Raw genomic sequence first — 15,993 nt, forward strand, 5'->3', positions numbered from 1 at the left:
CCAGCGAGCAGGGGTTTGTGTATGCAGGTGCAAGGGTTGATTATATAGTTATGTAATAGTGGCATCAATTATCAATTTACTGATGCACAGAAACCCTTAAGATGTGAGTAATAGTGTAGTTGGTGATTGCATACTTGACATTTGTTTTTTACGCTATACGTATACTGTACAAGAATGTATGGATGGCATGTTAAGAATTGCATTGGTACAGGTATAGCCTATACAGTACTGTACTGGGTCCTCCACGTTTTTTAATAAAAGTGACATATTCCTGCATATTTCACTTTTTTTATTGACTTATACCATTGATTTTGAGAGTAAGACCCAGTAGTGGGAAGGGCTATGAAGAACATTAATGTGTGTTAGGTTTGTCAGTTTCATAAATATCAATGTTGTACCTGAGTAAAAATCATGATTTAAATCAAAATGATTTTTTTACTAATAACTGTTTTCTCTTTTTATTCCACATGATTGAAAAGTATATGCAATGCAGCAGGCCAATAACATTATTTGGATTTACATAATTATTTACTGTACTATAGTCTGTTCTCTCCAGTTTTGCAAAACTTTAATCATATCATATAAGGTCTCATTATTAATGTATATATTTACATGAAATATATTGTTAACTAAGATAATAAATACTATTGAAATTCAGAAGAACTGTAGTATTCTCTTCTCCCGTCATTATATATCAGTCAATAAGGAGCAAGGGGCTGTAAATGTTTGCAAAGCTAGAGTGAACAGGCTGTAGGCACTAGGCTATACATATTCAGATATTCTATTTTTATCACTTAGTATGTTCTTTTTAAACAACATAAATATTATTTCTGATCATAATTTCAATAATTATATTAATTTTAGAGAGTGGTGAAAGTATTCTTAATACAGTACTGGTAGTTGGATCATGCATGTATGTTTTGGTCTTTCCTTTACTGATCCTGTCAGTACAGGCAGTTGCCTAATGGCAAATCACTAATATATTTTCTTATACCCAGTACGTATATTAATCACTCATTGGTTTGTCAATAACTAATATTGACTGGTATAATTAAAGAGTAATAGGTTATGATTGTGATTAAATTAATCTAAACGAAACATTGCAACAAAAATAGATACAATAGTTGGTATCTCATACTCTAGCAGAAGCTCATATCTAAGCTCCCACTGAGTCAGCTGCACTCCCACTCCCAGACTTCATACAAGCTGTCACCTCTGATTTATGCACTGTTATGTATTCCTTTGTATTTTAAAATTATATGGACGAATAGCAGCAAGTGGGAGGAAAAAGGACCCACTATGGTATTATTTTGACAGAATTCCTAAGGGCAAAGGTTTCAGAGCCAAATGTAAGAAGTGCAATCAAGAAATTCAGGGTATTGTAAGCAGAATGAAGAAGCACATGGAGATCTGCCAAAAGCAGACCAGCACACTATCTGAAGGAGGTGAGTTTTTAAAAATACAGCACTGTACTGTTGTTGATATTTTTTCACTGGTAAAACCTTGTGATTGCAGAGTAGGCTGCAGTATCTTAATATTATTGTCTCTTTCTCTTTTTCAAGGTAGTATTCATCAGCAAAACCTTATGGTTACAGATTACAGTATGTCAGCACAATATCTTAATATTACTGTAGTGTATCTTTTTCTTTTTCAAGGTAGTATTCTTTCACGAAACTTTATGGTTACAGTTTTCATCAACAAAACCTTATGGTATTGCATACATATTACATTCTTATCCAATTTAGATAATGAGTTACTTAATGCACAAAGGCAGAACATACCATACAAAAATTCGGGATCAGACAACAATGACCCTAAGTGGATAAATAGTTATTTAAAGAACATCATTGGCCAAAGGAAGCCTATAGGTAGAAGGATAAATCGTGGCGAAATTTACCTCTGGGATTATTATAGGGTATTGGCCAGTCGGGTTAAAACCGAGATAAGGAAAGCCAAGAGGAATAATGAGGTAAGGATAGCAAGGGAGGCAAAGACAAACCCCAAAGGATTCTACCAAATGTATCAAACTAAAACACGAGAAAAGATTGGACCAATACGGTCAGATACCGGCGAGCTCACTGATAACGACAGAGAAATGAGCAGTAATTTGAATAAATATTTTTCGACAGTTTTCACCACCGAAAATTTAAACATGATACCCGAGGCACCGACTCTATTCAGAGATAGTGAAGAAAACAAATTAAGCGAGATAGTAGTGACTAGTAGCGATGTTAGTAAGCAAATAGACAAACTAAAGCCTAATAAGTCACCTGGTCCCGATGAGATATTTGCCAGAGTATTAAAGGAATGTAAGGAAGAGCTTAGTATGCCCTTAGCAAAGTTGTTTAACATGTCCTTAAAAACAGGTGTAGTACCAGAATCCTGGAGGATAGCGAATGTAATACCGATTTTCAAGAAGGGGGATAGATCACTATCCTCTAACTACCGCCCAATCAGTCTAACATCAAAAGTAGGCAAATTACTGGAAGCAATCATTTCAAACTATTCGAAATCACCTGGAGAAGCACCGATTGACCAATGATTCTCAGCATGGCTTCACAAGCGGACGTTCATGTCTAACTAATCTATTAACATTCTTTTCATCAGTTCTCGAATCGGTGGACGAGGGGCACAATTATGATGTGGTATATCTCGACTTGAGCAAAGCCTTCGACTGAGTCCCCCATGAAAGACTAATTAGAAAGGTAGAAGCACATGGCATCAAAGGTAATATCCTTAAATGGATTAGGGCGTGGTTACAGGACAGGAAACAGCGAGTGAGTATTACTGGCACTAAGCCCCATTGGAGCAACGTCACAAGTGGAGTTCTCCATGGCTCAGTACTTGGACCATTATTATTTATTATATACATAAACGACATAGATATCAGCATAGACAGCAACATAAGCAAATTTGCTGATGACACTAAAATAGGACGTGTTATTAAATCTGACGAGGACTCCGCAAAACTACAGGAAGATCTAAACAAATTTTTCGAATGGTCTGAAAAATGTTAGATGAAATTCAACGTGGACAAATGTAAAGTACTCAGTATAGGAGATGTAAACAGGGAAACCAGATACCAGATGAACAACTATGCCATAGAGAAATCCAACTGCGAGAGAGATTTAGGAGTAATGATAAGTAGGAACCTTAAGCCAAGCAAACAATGTGTTTTTGTTCGTAACAAGGCTAATAAAGTACTTGGGTTCATACAAAGGAGTGTTAGTTACAAGACTAGCAAGGTCATCCTAAAACTGTATCTTGCTCTTGTGAGACCACACCTGGATTACGCAGTTCAGTTCTGGTCACCGTATTACAGAATGGATATAGAATCCTTGGAAAGAAATCAGAGGAGAATGACAAGACTAATCCCGGGCATTAGGAACCTTGAGTATAGAGACAGGTTAAAGCATCTTAATTTGCACTCCCTCGAGAGACGTAGAGCGCGGGGCGACCTGATAGAGGTGTTTAAGTGGAAGGCAGGGCTAAACTATCCAACCAGGAGCGAGCTCGTAACAATGGTTTTAAATTAGACAAATTTAGATTTCGGCGTGAAATAGGTAAACACTGGTTTGGAAACAGAGTAGTGGATGAATGGAACAAGTTACCAAGTATCATCATTAACTCGAATACGCTGAATAGCTTCAAACATAGGTTGGATGCTTATATGAGCAATAGGGGTTGGGTGTAAACGGGACTGCCCAGTATGGGCCAATAGGCCCGCTGCAGTTTCCTCCATTCTTATGTTCTTATGTTCTTATTTCCCAAGTTTCCTTTGACAGTAATTTAGTATCATTAACAAGAATAGTTACTGATTTTTTTTCCTTGATAAGACTCCTAGAAAATTCTGAATCTGTTAAATAATGTAATGCACTAAAAATTTTATGATTTACATAAAGAACGGGCCTTTTCTTCCCTCCAAGGAGAGTATCATTAATTCTACCTTTACGTTGGGAGTTATCATTGATGCTTATTGGCATGGACCCTGTGAAGATGTGATTGGCAGTATTATGGTGGTGGTGGAAAAATTTAGTTAAATTACATAATTTTGGAACAAGAAGAGTGTATAGTTGCATATGTTGTTAAAATGGGCATGGAAGATTAAAAATTGTAAAATTATGCACTACACTATACTGTATGATGTCAACCCTCTGGACATATCCTCCCCTCCTTCCTCCCAAGGACATACGGTAGCTATTCATCCTTGACATTTCTCTCTCCATTACACGAAAAGAGAAATAAATGGATATTTGAATTGTTTTCATATTCTCATTTACCATCCTAAAAGACTTAGAGTAGACAAACAATACCGGTATGTATTTAATAAACATCATGACTGAGCTGGACTCTAACCCTGGGTGTTTCACCACCTCCAGTGGTTTAAGGGCTGTGAAGGTGGTGAAACACCCAGGGAGTAAAGGGTTAGAGTCCAGCTCAGTCATATTGTTAATTAAAAACAATTTGTTGGCTTCTCATAGGCCATAGCCATTTATAACAAACAATTTGTAGTTCACAACTTTACATTGCAACAATGAAATAGATAATGTTGCTATTACTGTATAAAATAAATTACACAGGAGCAATAAAGAGCATATGTGAGAAAGTGTGAAAGTGATAGATAAATGAGTGATAGAAAGTGTCAGTGCCAGAGTGTATTATATACAGTCAAACTGCACACATACTTCATATAAGTGGTATTTATTATTTTATTCATCTTCAGATACTGATGAGGCACCTGACAAACCACAGCCAACCACTTCTTCAGAGACATTATCACCTCATCCAAGCACCTCACTTTCAAAAGCTTCATCATCATCTCTAGTTAAAGATATATCAGATGCTCCTTCTCCCTCACCATTTAAGAGAGACAAGAGGGATAGTTCTATGGACCAAAGAAGCATAACTGGTTTTGTGATAAAAACTACTAAGTCTGAAAAAGTCAATTTGGCTCAGCAAGTTGCTAATTATATATATGCAACAAATTCACCCTTCCGAACAGTGGAGCACGAAGAGTTTATCAAGATGATTAAAATGCTAAGACCAGGATATGTTCCACCTAATAGACATCAAATTGGAGGGTCTCTTTTGGATCAAGCCTACGATTCAGTGATTAAGAATTATTCAGAAGAACTCAGTAGGAAAACAGTTTGCATGGCCATGGATGGATGGAGTAATGTCCATAATGAGCCTATAGTATGTATAACTTTAACAGCGGACAACCGTATTTATCTTGTTGACTCTATAGACACAGAATCAAGACACACAGCTGAATATCTGTTGAAATTAGCTGAATGTGCTACAAAAAAGTGTGAAGACAAATTTGGATGCACAGTAAGAAGCTGTGTAACAGATAATGTTGCTAATATTGGCAAACATGAGAAGTGAATTCGGACAAGATAAATCCATTATAACATATGGTTGCTCTGCACACCTGTTAAATTTGCTTTCACAAGACCTGCAAATCAAGAACATTAAGGAGCACATTACTGAAATCATTAAGTACTTCAGAAATCATCACATCCCAGGTTCTTTGTATAGAAGAGCAGGAGGAACAATGCTAGTAATGCCATCAGACACACGATGGAACACAGTGACAGATTCTATTGAATCTTATTTAAAGAACTGGGAGACCCTTGTCAAAGTGTGCAAAGAAAATAGTGAAGACATTGATAAGAAAATTGAAAGGAAGGTTAATGATAAGGCATTAAAAAGAACTGCAGAAGACTATTTAGAGAGACTTAAGCCTATTGCTGTGGCATTGGACTGTGTCCAGAGAGAACATACCCTATTAAGTGATGCTGTAGAAATCTGGGTAAAACTGAAAACGGATATTAAGGAGTATCTAACAGATAAGAAGGATATGGATAATTTTGAAAAAAGAATCAAAGTAGCATTGACACCTGCCCATTTTCTAGCTAATGTGATAGATCCAAAGTATCGGGGCAGACATCTGACTCCTGAGCAGCGAGACATTGCAGAACAGTATGTGTGCGAGTCTCTTCCACATTTCCTTTCAACATTAATGTCCTTCCATGGAAGAAGTGCACCATTTAAAGAGGTCTATTTTGGTAAAGATGTTGTAAAATCTCTCTCACCCCTTGCTTGGTGGCAGTATTTTGCCAATAATATGACAGAAAATGTAATGGATGTTCCTAGGCAATTATTTACAGCTGTTGCATCATCAGCAGGGGTTGAGAGAAATTTTTCCACATACGGATTTGTACACTCAAAGGTAAGAAATCACCTCGGACAGGAAAAGGCATCTAAGCTTGTCACAGTACATAAGCATTTCAATGTTCAACTAAGCTAATTTAAATGTTTTGAACTATTTTTGTTGTTTACAGAATGAGAATATTGTGTTGACTTGAAGTTATTACCGGTAATTCTTAATACCCTACACTATAATCCTACAAATGTAAGAAAATAAACTTGTTACCAGTATTATTTTGTTTACAAAATGGGAATATTATTCTGTTGACTTGAAGAAGTTAAGTTATTCATTTTTGAAACACTGTAATCCTATAAGAGCATTTATGTTAAATTTCATTATTACGTTTGGATTTGTGCACTCAAATGTGAGATATGTTACCAGTTTTCTTTTATTTTACAAAAAGAATATTATTGTGTTAAATTCCATTGGTACATCTACTGCATAAATATCTTAATGCCAATTTTTTATTTATTTTCCTGAATAAGCTTTGGTTGAAAAATACTGTTTTTATGGTTTAAAAATACTATTTGAATGCAATTAGTAAAAAATAAATAAAAAAAACGATTTAAATAAAAAAGATCCGATTTAAATCAAATAAATCGATTTTTTTATTTAAAAAAATCATGATTTTATCCAACCCTGTGTCCATTACAGTACCTGTAGTATGATTTTGAAAATATTATTTCAGTTACGCAAGGAATCAAAGAAACGGAAAATTCCAACAAGAAGAGAACTGCCTTCTTCCAAGAGGAAACAAAGTGATGTGGAATCAGGTCAACTCTACTCACAGTCTTCAGAACCATTCAGCAAGAAGTTACATGTGACTGTTGATGAAGCAGCATCAAAACTGCCAGCTGAAGAACATTTGGGAAATGTGGTAACCAATGCTGCCACAAGTACTAGCATGTCCTACCAGGTGAGGTTAAAACTACCTGTACAGTGGTCCCTCAGTTAACGAACGCCTCAGCTAACTAAATTTCGGTTAACGAATTACCTTCCATAAGAATATTAAATTCGGTTAACGAAATTTTTATGAAAATGTTTCGTCATGCTTTGGCTTGCTCACCAGCTGGGAGATTAGTCCGCCAATACAGAAATCGGTTCTAGGGCTTACATTCGTTAAAATTGGGGTAAATATCAAGAAGGTTGTACAATTCAAAAAATTTCCAAGTTTTTTATTAAAATTTTTAATAATTTTAGCACATATTTAACATAATTGCAGTACAGGAAACTAGTCTTTAGTGCGCCAATCAGCCACTTGACTCACCCAGCATGGCGTCAGTTTGTATCTGGTCAGAGGAGGTAACATCTTGCTTTTGACACTCATGGACATAAACTATTTTTATGTTTTTACAGTAGAATTATTGGTTATTCTGAAATTTATTTTACATATTGCCAATATATAGTGCAGTGCAGTGCAGTGTTGATTTAAAGAAAATAATCTTGAATTACACCGAGTGAACTTAAAATTTTATGGGTGAAATGACGGCATGAAGCATGGGGTGATTTCTCTTCCACTCCCACTTCCTTCTCTTCTCCCTTCTCCTCCACCCCCACTTCTAATTCCCATCATCATCATCATCAACCAGGAGCCTTCTACATACACACCTCAAAGTAAGTGTACTTTACTGCATATATTTTTACTTTGTATGTAATTTTTGGTGAGCTGGAACCAATTACCCAAAATCCCATTGAAACAATGGTTTCGGTTAACGAATGACCTTCTGGAACGAATTGTGTTCTTTAACCGAGGGACCACTGTACTGTATCTCAATTATCCCTTTCATTAAATACAGTATTGTACAGTGTTCCCTCGGTTAACGAACTGATCGGTTAACAAAATTTCGGTTAACGAATTACCTTACATAAGAATCTTCAATTCGTTTAACGAATTACCTTCCTTAAGAATCTTCAATTCGGTTAACGAACAAAAATTGATTAACGAAATCCTTACCAAAACACATTTTGGTGTGAGCATCAGCTGATGGACTAGTCTGCCAATTCAGTAATCTCTTCTGTGTTTACATTCATTTCCAATGGAGTAAATATCAAGAAAGTTATGTTCTTTAATATTTATGCATGTTTTATATTAAAATTATTAGTCATTTTAACATTTATTTAACATAATAATATATGCAGTACAGGAAACTAATTTGTTGTGCGCCCATCAGATGCATGAGTCGGTCACAAGGCGTCAGTTGAGACTTTGAAACAGTGGAGAGAGCATCTATTTTGTTGGTGTCTTGAACATTTTTGCATTTTTCATTGAAATTATTGGTCATTCTGAACTTTAGTCAACATATTGATAATATATAGAGCAGTGCAGTGTTGATTTAAAGAAAATATTCTTGAATTACACCGAGTGAACTTAAAATTTTATTGGTGAAATGAGGCATCAAGCATGGGTCCCCTGAAAGGTGATTTCTCCTCCATCCCCACTTCCTTCTCTTCTCCCTTCTCCTCCATCCCCACTTGTAATTCCCATCATCAGCATCAACCAGGCACCTTCTACATACACACCTCAAAGTAAGTGTACTTTACTGCATTTTTTTTATAGTTTTTATGTACTTTTTGGTGAGCTGGAACCAATTACCCAATATCCCATTGAAACAATGGATTTGGTTAACGAAATTTCCGGTTAACGAACGACTTTCTGGAACGAATTGTGTTCGTTAACCAAGGGACCAATGTACTGGGTCCTCCACGTTTTTTAATAAAAGTGACATATTCCTGCATAATTCACTTTTTTTATTGACTTGTACCATTGATTTTGAGAGTAAGACCCAGTAGTGGGAAGGGCTATGAAGAACATTAATGTGTGTTAGGTTTGTCAGTTTCATAAATATCAATGTTGTACAAATTATATTACCATTACAGTACCTGTAGTATGATTTTGAAAATATTATTTCAGTTACGCAATAAATCAAAGAAACGGAAAATTCCAACAAGAAGAGAACTGCCTTCTTCCAAGAGGATACAAAGTGATGTGGAATCAGGTCAACTCTCCTCACAGTCTTCAGAACCATTAAGCAAGAAGTTACATGTGACTGTTGATGAAGCAGCATCAAAACTGCCAGCTGAAGAACATTTGGGAAATGTGGTAACCAATGCTGCCACAAGTACTAGCATGTTCCACCAGGTGAGGTTAAAACTACCTGTACTGTATCTCAATTATCCCTTTCATTAATAGTCTCACTTGAATAGTTTATTGTGGGTTGAAAATTTTGAGTGAAATGGAAATTAAGAAGAATGTGTAATGATATCCTGTAGAGCAGCAATTCTTAACCTTTGTTGTTGTGATCCACATTATGGGGGTGGGGATATCTCGGCGACCCACGTCTTCATTTCACTTGAAATAAATTTAATTAGATGGTGATGAAATAAATAGGGATTACTGTACATGAATATATTAATAAATTTGAGTTGCAATCCTGAGGTTAAGAAGCACTGCTGTTAAGATCTACACCACTAGTGAGCTCTGGAGAGAGAACTATATGGAAGTAGACCCAGAACACAAGTTCTGCTTTGTTCCTCTACACCCCAGACATTATTTCAGCCGTGTTGGGGAACATCAGGGGGTAGAAATTTTGACTCTGGTCCATCATCTTCAGTTAAAATATTGTAACGGCAAATGAATGAGACACAATCCTGGCTGTTCCGAGGGTACAGGTCCACCACCCATTTTGCGGCACCCTTGGTTCCGTTTTGCCGGACCAACCGAGGTCACGTAATAATAACTCAACAATACACCTCTGACCCACTAATTATACACCCCCTGTGTATGGACTGCTAGACACTTAAATTAAACAAATATTATATGTAAATTAAGTGTGAGAAGACCATAATTTTGAGCAACATTACTGTACATACACACAAATGTACTACACTAGACTAAAAATTTATCTCTTGTGCAAACTGTGTGATGTTTATACTCAAATTAATCACCATCTTACAAGAATTCCAGCAATGTAAATTTATATTCTGCTAAGTTTAGTCAGTTACATTTTATAAGATAAAAACTTTAAGTCTACACTGTCTTCACCTTGGCTGGGAGGGAGGGAAGTTAACTGGTCTCTCATAATTTTGTCGGGACTAAAGGAGGTGCCGGACCATCAGTGGTCGGTGGTGTACCTGTAGCAGATAAACAGCACTTTGTTTGTCCTGCCTGTCAGCAGTGTTTTCTGTCCCCTCCTTTGTCTCAGCTGTGACTTGCAACACACCTTCATATATAAATTGTGGTTTTTCTTTGTTTCTGAGGTTTAGACAATTATTCAGGGTCATTCTGGTGATACAATGGCATTTTTATCGTGATTACAATTGTTAAATTTTTTATCTTAAAAGTCATGTCTTATTGAATATATTTTTCTGGATATTTATTGACGTTCCAGAACGTCCGACTGGCGCACCGCACCCCGGGTGACGTTCCAGAATGCGTGCCTTTTCCCGCCACTGTTTAGCTGCCCAGAACGGGTTGTCAGTTTCCCGTTTGACTATTTGTCTGTCACGCCACACGCTCGGCCACAGGGAAGCTTCCTCAACATAATTACCTACTTTTGTTTGTTTCATTTTCATTGTTTGTCTATTTTATCATGTTGTATCAAAGTAATATTGCTAGAAGTAGTGTAGTTGTATTGTAGTGTATTATTACTGGAAAATAATGCTATGATTATGTTTTAAACGTATTAATTTGTGGAATTATTATTATTTTATGTATTACTTGTTCTTTCAAACATAAAGACAGCCAGAGAGCTGGCGACAGACTGCTGTGTCGCCAAGCGTTTTTTATGAAAAAAAATTTAAAAAAAATAATTATTATTTATAGGAGATAATTATTATGATCAGTAAATATATTCATTACTGGCCATCTTGGACACAAAAGCAAGCGGGAAAATGACCCCTAAGTGCGTGGTGACAGTGAGCGCAAGACGTAAAAAACAACTTTCCCCTTATTTGTCTCGTCACTGAGGCGCCGTGGAAGAATATAGAGGGACAATGTATAGTCTGTATTGCGTCTTTTTTATTGTTTTATCATTTATAAAGGTTAAAAATAATTTTTTTAAAAGTTGATTTTTCTCGTTTTTCCACACGTTGGGGGTACGGCCGGCGCCACCCTAGCCCGGGGCGTAAGGGTTGAAACAGTCTTGTAGATCTTATGCTGCCAAATATTCATTTATATAACATATACCATGGCTGTGAAGGATCATTTGTTACAAGTGAACAACAGAGCATCAATTGTTCCCTTAATATACCTCCATTATTTGTTTTATTTATCTAATTCATCTTTCTGCCAACATTAGAACGGATGATTTGGATAAAAGTTTATGCACTTTTTCTTTTGTTACAATTTTCTCTTATGGCCAGGTTTACTGTTGGTGGTCCCAAACAAATAATGGGTGGGAGCTGGGACCTTACCTCCACCCTATGTTTCTTGTTTGTCTCTACATAACTTACCATAAGACTATGAAAGTTTTCTTACTATAATCAGTATCTTTACACATTATATAAATCATATGTTTTGTATTTTCCTTGTTGGAAACTAGTTCATTCTCTGTATAAAGATCCATGTTTTAATATGAGGTCATGAAAATTGTTTTATTTGGCTGACCTAGAACAGATGGCAGTGTCAGTAATGGCTGCTCCTTGCTTCCACAACCGTAACTTTGTGGGGACTAATTTTTCACCTTAACGGTTCACATTTTAAGAAGAACTTAGAATCAGATCCTCATATTTTTCTTTTATCAGGAACCAGGTTTGTGAACACAATATGAACCTGTATAAAGGAAAGTAGAGTTTTACTAATTAGTGTAAAGTACGGTAATGTATATTTATTTTATTATAACACAACATGAATGTAAGTATATTTTTGTATGTGGTTGGTAGACTCCTGGAGTGGTCATGGAGGAGGCACTTGGCGTAAAGGAAGAGTCCATAAGTTCTCTCGATGCCTCGCTTGACAGCCACAACGGGTCACGAGGGTCTTGGGACACAGAGAGAAATCTGCCCCAGTCCAACACTCACTCATCCCTGACACCATTTACTAATGGCATAAAACAGGAAGACATCAAATTTGAGGTTAGTAATTTCTACAGTGTGATGGGCACATTAAGCCCTTGATTTATGCAAATTCTGTGTCACATAACAGTACTCTACTTATAAATGGACCAAAAGTGTGAAATAAATAACCCCTGGTCCAAGTAATGCAAGTTGTGTACTGTACAGTACAGTATTTATAGGAATACAGTTCATAAATTATGAAAATATTTTACCCATAAAAAAAAGATAGATACATTTAATAAATACTTTTCTATTAGAATTTTTGCTATGATTTTGTGAGCTAATTGCCCTTGTACAGTACAGTGTATATATATATATATAGTACAATATATTAGTGTTCATGTGTGACTTAAAACTACAGTATTGACTAATAATGTTTGCTGTGATCTTAAATCCAGATTGATGGATTAGTTGATACAAGCAGATTTGTGTTAAAATTTTGTGCAGGTGTTCAGACTGAGTCCAGTTCATATTTGCTACTGTGTTTTGGACTATTGAAGGTTCGGATTATTTTGGATGGTGACACGTCTTACGGTTTTTCATAGGATTTACTGGACCAACACGTTGTTATCTTGGGCCTAACAGATATTTTTGTGATGTCTGTGGGCTCTATGTCTATATGAGTTAACTTTTAATACTGTACATGCTGCCAATGTAGTGGTACAATATAGTGTGGGCTTCTTTTTGAGTGAGGCACATAGTGTTTCTCTTAGCAATGCATTAGAGACTAGAGCTGATGGTAGCCCTTGTAATGGTACAGTATATGCAGAGTGAATGATAAATAAGGCACATGACACGCAAAAGTGTCAGTATAAATAATGTGTGTACAGTGTCTCCTCTGTGGTGTATTATGTTGTGTAGTATGCTAATGATGGCAGATTTTTACTCAGGTTTAAAATGTGTAGGTTATTTTTCACCCATCCTTAACAAAGAGCATGAGGTGATATACAGATGATTGGAGTAAGAAAGTTGAAAAAGGTGAAGATAATGCAAAGCAAAACCCCAAACCTGAGAACATCCAATATTTCTGGTACTGTACTCTGTTATTGTTCATTAACCCTGGACTTTACAAAACAGGGAAGAGATTAATTATTATACAATGTTTGAGTCAGTGAACAATTTGAATGACCAGCCACATTAATTAAATCATACTGTTTAATTGTGTGTTTGAGAGAGAATACTTGTACACAGAGTAATGAGAATATTATTGGCAACTTACAGGAGAGTTAGCTGCTGTGTGCCACTACAGTATGAGCACATATTCCTGTATTTTTTGTGTAACAAGGCCAGAGCCACTATTTGTTTGCCCTATTGCTAAAGGGAGGGTCCTGTTTTTGGTGTAGGTGCTTTTAATTTCTGTCTATTGTTATGATCTTCCTGTTATCAATCAAGGATCATGTGTACATCAATTCTAGCCCCTTCTACCCTTTAAAATTTTTCAATCCTTTACACATTTCCTCGTATTTGTCAATTTTCAAGGTGTAATTTCTCCATTACTTCTTTCTACTTTGTCTTGAAATTGATAGTGCTAAGAGATCTAGTATTTTCATTGATCAGTCCAGAGAGAACTGTGTGTTTTTGTCTTTGGTTTTAAGGATAAAAAATTTAAACTTTGGTTGAAATTTTCATCAAAATACTGATATTAAATATTCAACCAAAAACACATCTTACAAGATAGAAAAAATTGGACCCTGGAGTTATTTTGAGGAAAGGTTCTTCCTGTGCTGGGTGTTTGTTTCATTGAAATAGGTAAAAAACTGGCAGAGAAATTCCAAATCTGAGTTTTGGAAGAGCTAATTTTAAATACGGGCCGATAAAGCTTCTCAATATTTCTCCCGTGTAAGTACTCATTCTGAGCCGATTTTACGTGTAATATCTTGTTTTGTTGTGTATTTTTATATCTCCAACTGAACTCCAGTTATATTCTTTACGTGAGGTTGAGGGGAGGGATGGAAGGCTGGGGCTGGGCTGCATCAGGTGGCCCCTGAGACACCTGTTACTGCGTTGTTTTAGCGAATAATTTCTTCTTTCCTCCTCTTGGCTTTAGCATTGCTCTTGGCCTGTGCTTCCTTTAATTGTCTTTTATGTTTTGAATCACATGCCATCCTGATATTTGAGGAGAGAAGCCTGGTACAGCAGTACAAGGGAGGTAAGATGTGCGGTGCAACAGAGTACACACCTCGTCTTCTTGACAAGGTCCAGAACCAACTGATGACATGTTTCTACCTCCCTATACTCACCAGAGAGGAAGAGAGTTGCCTGAAATGAATTTCTAAAGTCTGTGCTATTTATTCCAAATTTTTGGGATAAATATTTTACCACGATCATTCATATGTCTACCCAAGGAAGGTAATAATAACTCAACAATACACCTCTGACCCACTAATTATACACCTCCTGTGTCTCTAAAGCACAATGGACTGATAGACACTTAAATTAAACAAATATTAAATGTTAAGTAAATGTGAAAAGGCCATAATTTTGAACAACATAATACTGTACACAAGTTGTACTCAAATGTACAACACTAAAGGATTACAAATTTAATCTCATGCAAACATTGTGATGTGTATACTCAATTAATCACTGTCTTACAAGAATTACATCAATGTAAGTTATATTCTGCTAAGTTGAGTGTGTGACATTTTATAAGATAAAAACTTGAAGCCTAAAACTACCTTCACCCTGGCTGAGAGGAGGGGGTGAGGGGAGGTGCTGACAAAGCTGGGCGACAGTTACCAAGTGTGTATTTAACAGTCATATGGAGGGAGTTAAATTTTTTCGCTTATAAAATATCACTGAATTCACTTGGCAGAATATGACTTACATTGGTGTAATTATTGTAAGATAGTGATTAATTAAAATATGAACATCCCATTGTTTGCACTTGTAATAAAAGATGGCAGGGAGGGAGGGAAGTTAAGTGCCCTCTCATAATTTTGTCCAGACTAAAAGAGATGCCGGACTATCAGTTCCCGGAAAATCGGTGGTGTACCTGTACTGTGGGGTGATTTATCCTTAATTGTTGAAGCTCCTTCTAAAATATAAAGCACTACCAGTGTCGACAGGTAATATTTTATTGATGAAGCATAGTGACGGCATGATGCAACTGCTTGTACAGTCACCCAAAAAAGTCCTGTTGCGAACCACGAACCCCGAGATTCAGATTCGTGAACCCGAAGCAGTAGACACATACATTATTCTATCCATAAATGCTTCGGATTCAAGAATCTGAATCTCGGGGTTCATGGTTCGCCACAGGACTTTTGTGGGTGACTGTACAGTATTAGTACAATACTATATTTCACTCGGTCATAAATCCTTTTACAAACACACAAGATTTATGGTGCTTACTGGTGATTTACTGATGGAGGAATTCTTTGTGTTCCTGAGGACTGTCATATAACTGTATTGTGCATGAAACACTGGCTGCCTATAAATTATCTGACCCATTTTCAACCTTAATAACTTGAAGCAACAATTGGTGCAAATGTGGAAGTATAGGAAAACCAGCTTATTCTACCTGTATTATATTTTAGGTTAAGACTTAAACTGGGTTAGAGAATTTGTGGACATCATGTACTAGAAAAGTTGATGTCTGGTGGATGAAGCTGAGTTACATACTGTGATTCTGTTCTGATCCTAAAGCCAGATTGAGAGACCAAGTTTTATATTTGAGTTTGATCATTCAGAAGACTAATTTTTACTCTTTTGTCCTTAAGGAA

The 15,993-nt window shown here is 36.3% G+C and overlaps 1 protein-coding gene across 6 annotated transcripts in view; it reads left to right on the forward strand.

Annotated features, from left to right (window-relative positions):
* Nucleotides 1-15,993, forward strand: part of LOC121861869 (tigger transposable element-derived protein 1-like) — a 65,607-nt gene that overhangs the window by 37,140 nt on the left and 12,474 nt on the right. For 3 of the 6 annotated variants that reach the window (XM_042359768.1, XM_042359769.1, XM_042359765.1), the window contains exons 2-4: nt 6,903-7,130; nt 9,126-9,353; nt 12,095-12,286. In XM_042359768.1, the coding sequence (XP_042215702.1) occupies nt 6,903-7,130; nt 9,126-9,353; nt 12,095-12,286 (648 nt within the window). The remainder of the gene's footprint in view (nt 1-6,902; nt 7,131-9,125; nt 9,354-12,094; nt 12,287-15,993) is intronic. The other 3 variants (XM_042359770.1, XM_042359767.1, XM_042359766.1) reach the window with 2 other exon arrangements.

The sequence above is a fragment of the Homarus americanus genome, unplaced genomic scaffold (genome assembly GCF_018991925.1).
Source record: "Homarus americanus isolate GMGI-L3 unplaced genomic scaffold, GMGI_Hamer_2.0 scaffold48840, whole genome shotgun sequence".
Lineage (NCBI taxonomy): Eukaryota > Metazoa > Arthropoda > Malacostraca > Decapoda > Nephropidae > Homarus > Homarus americanus.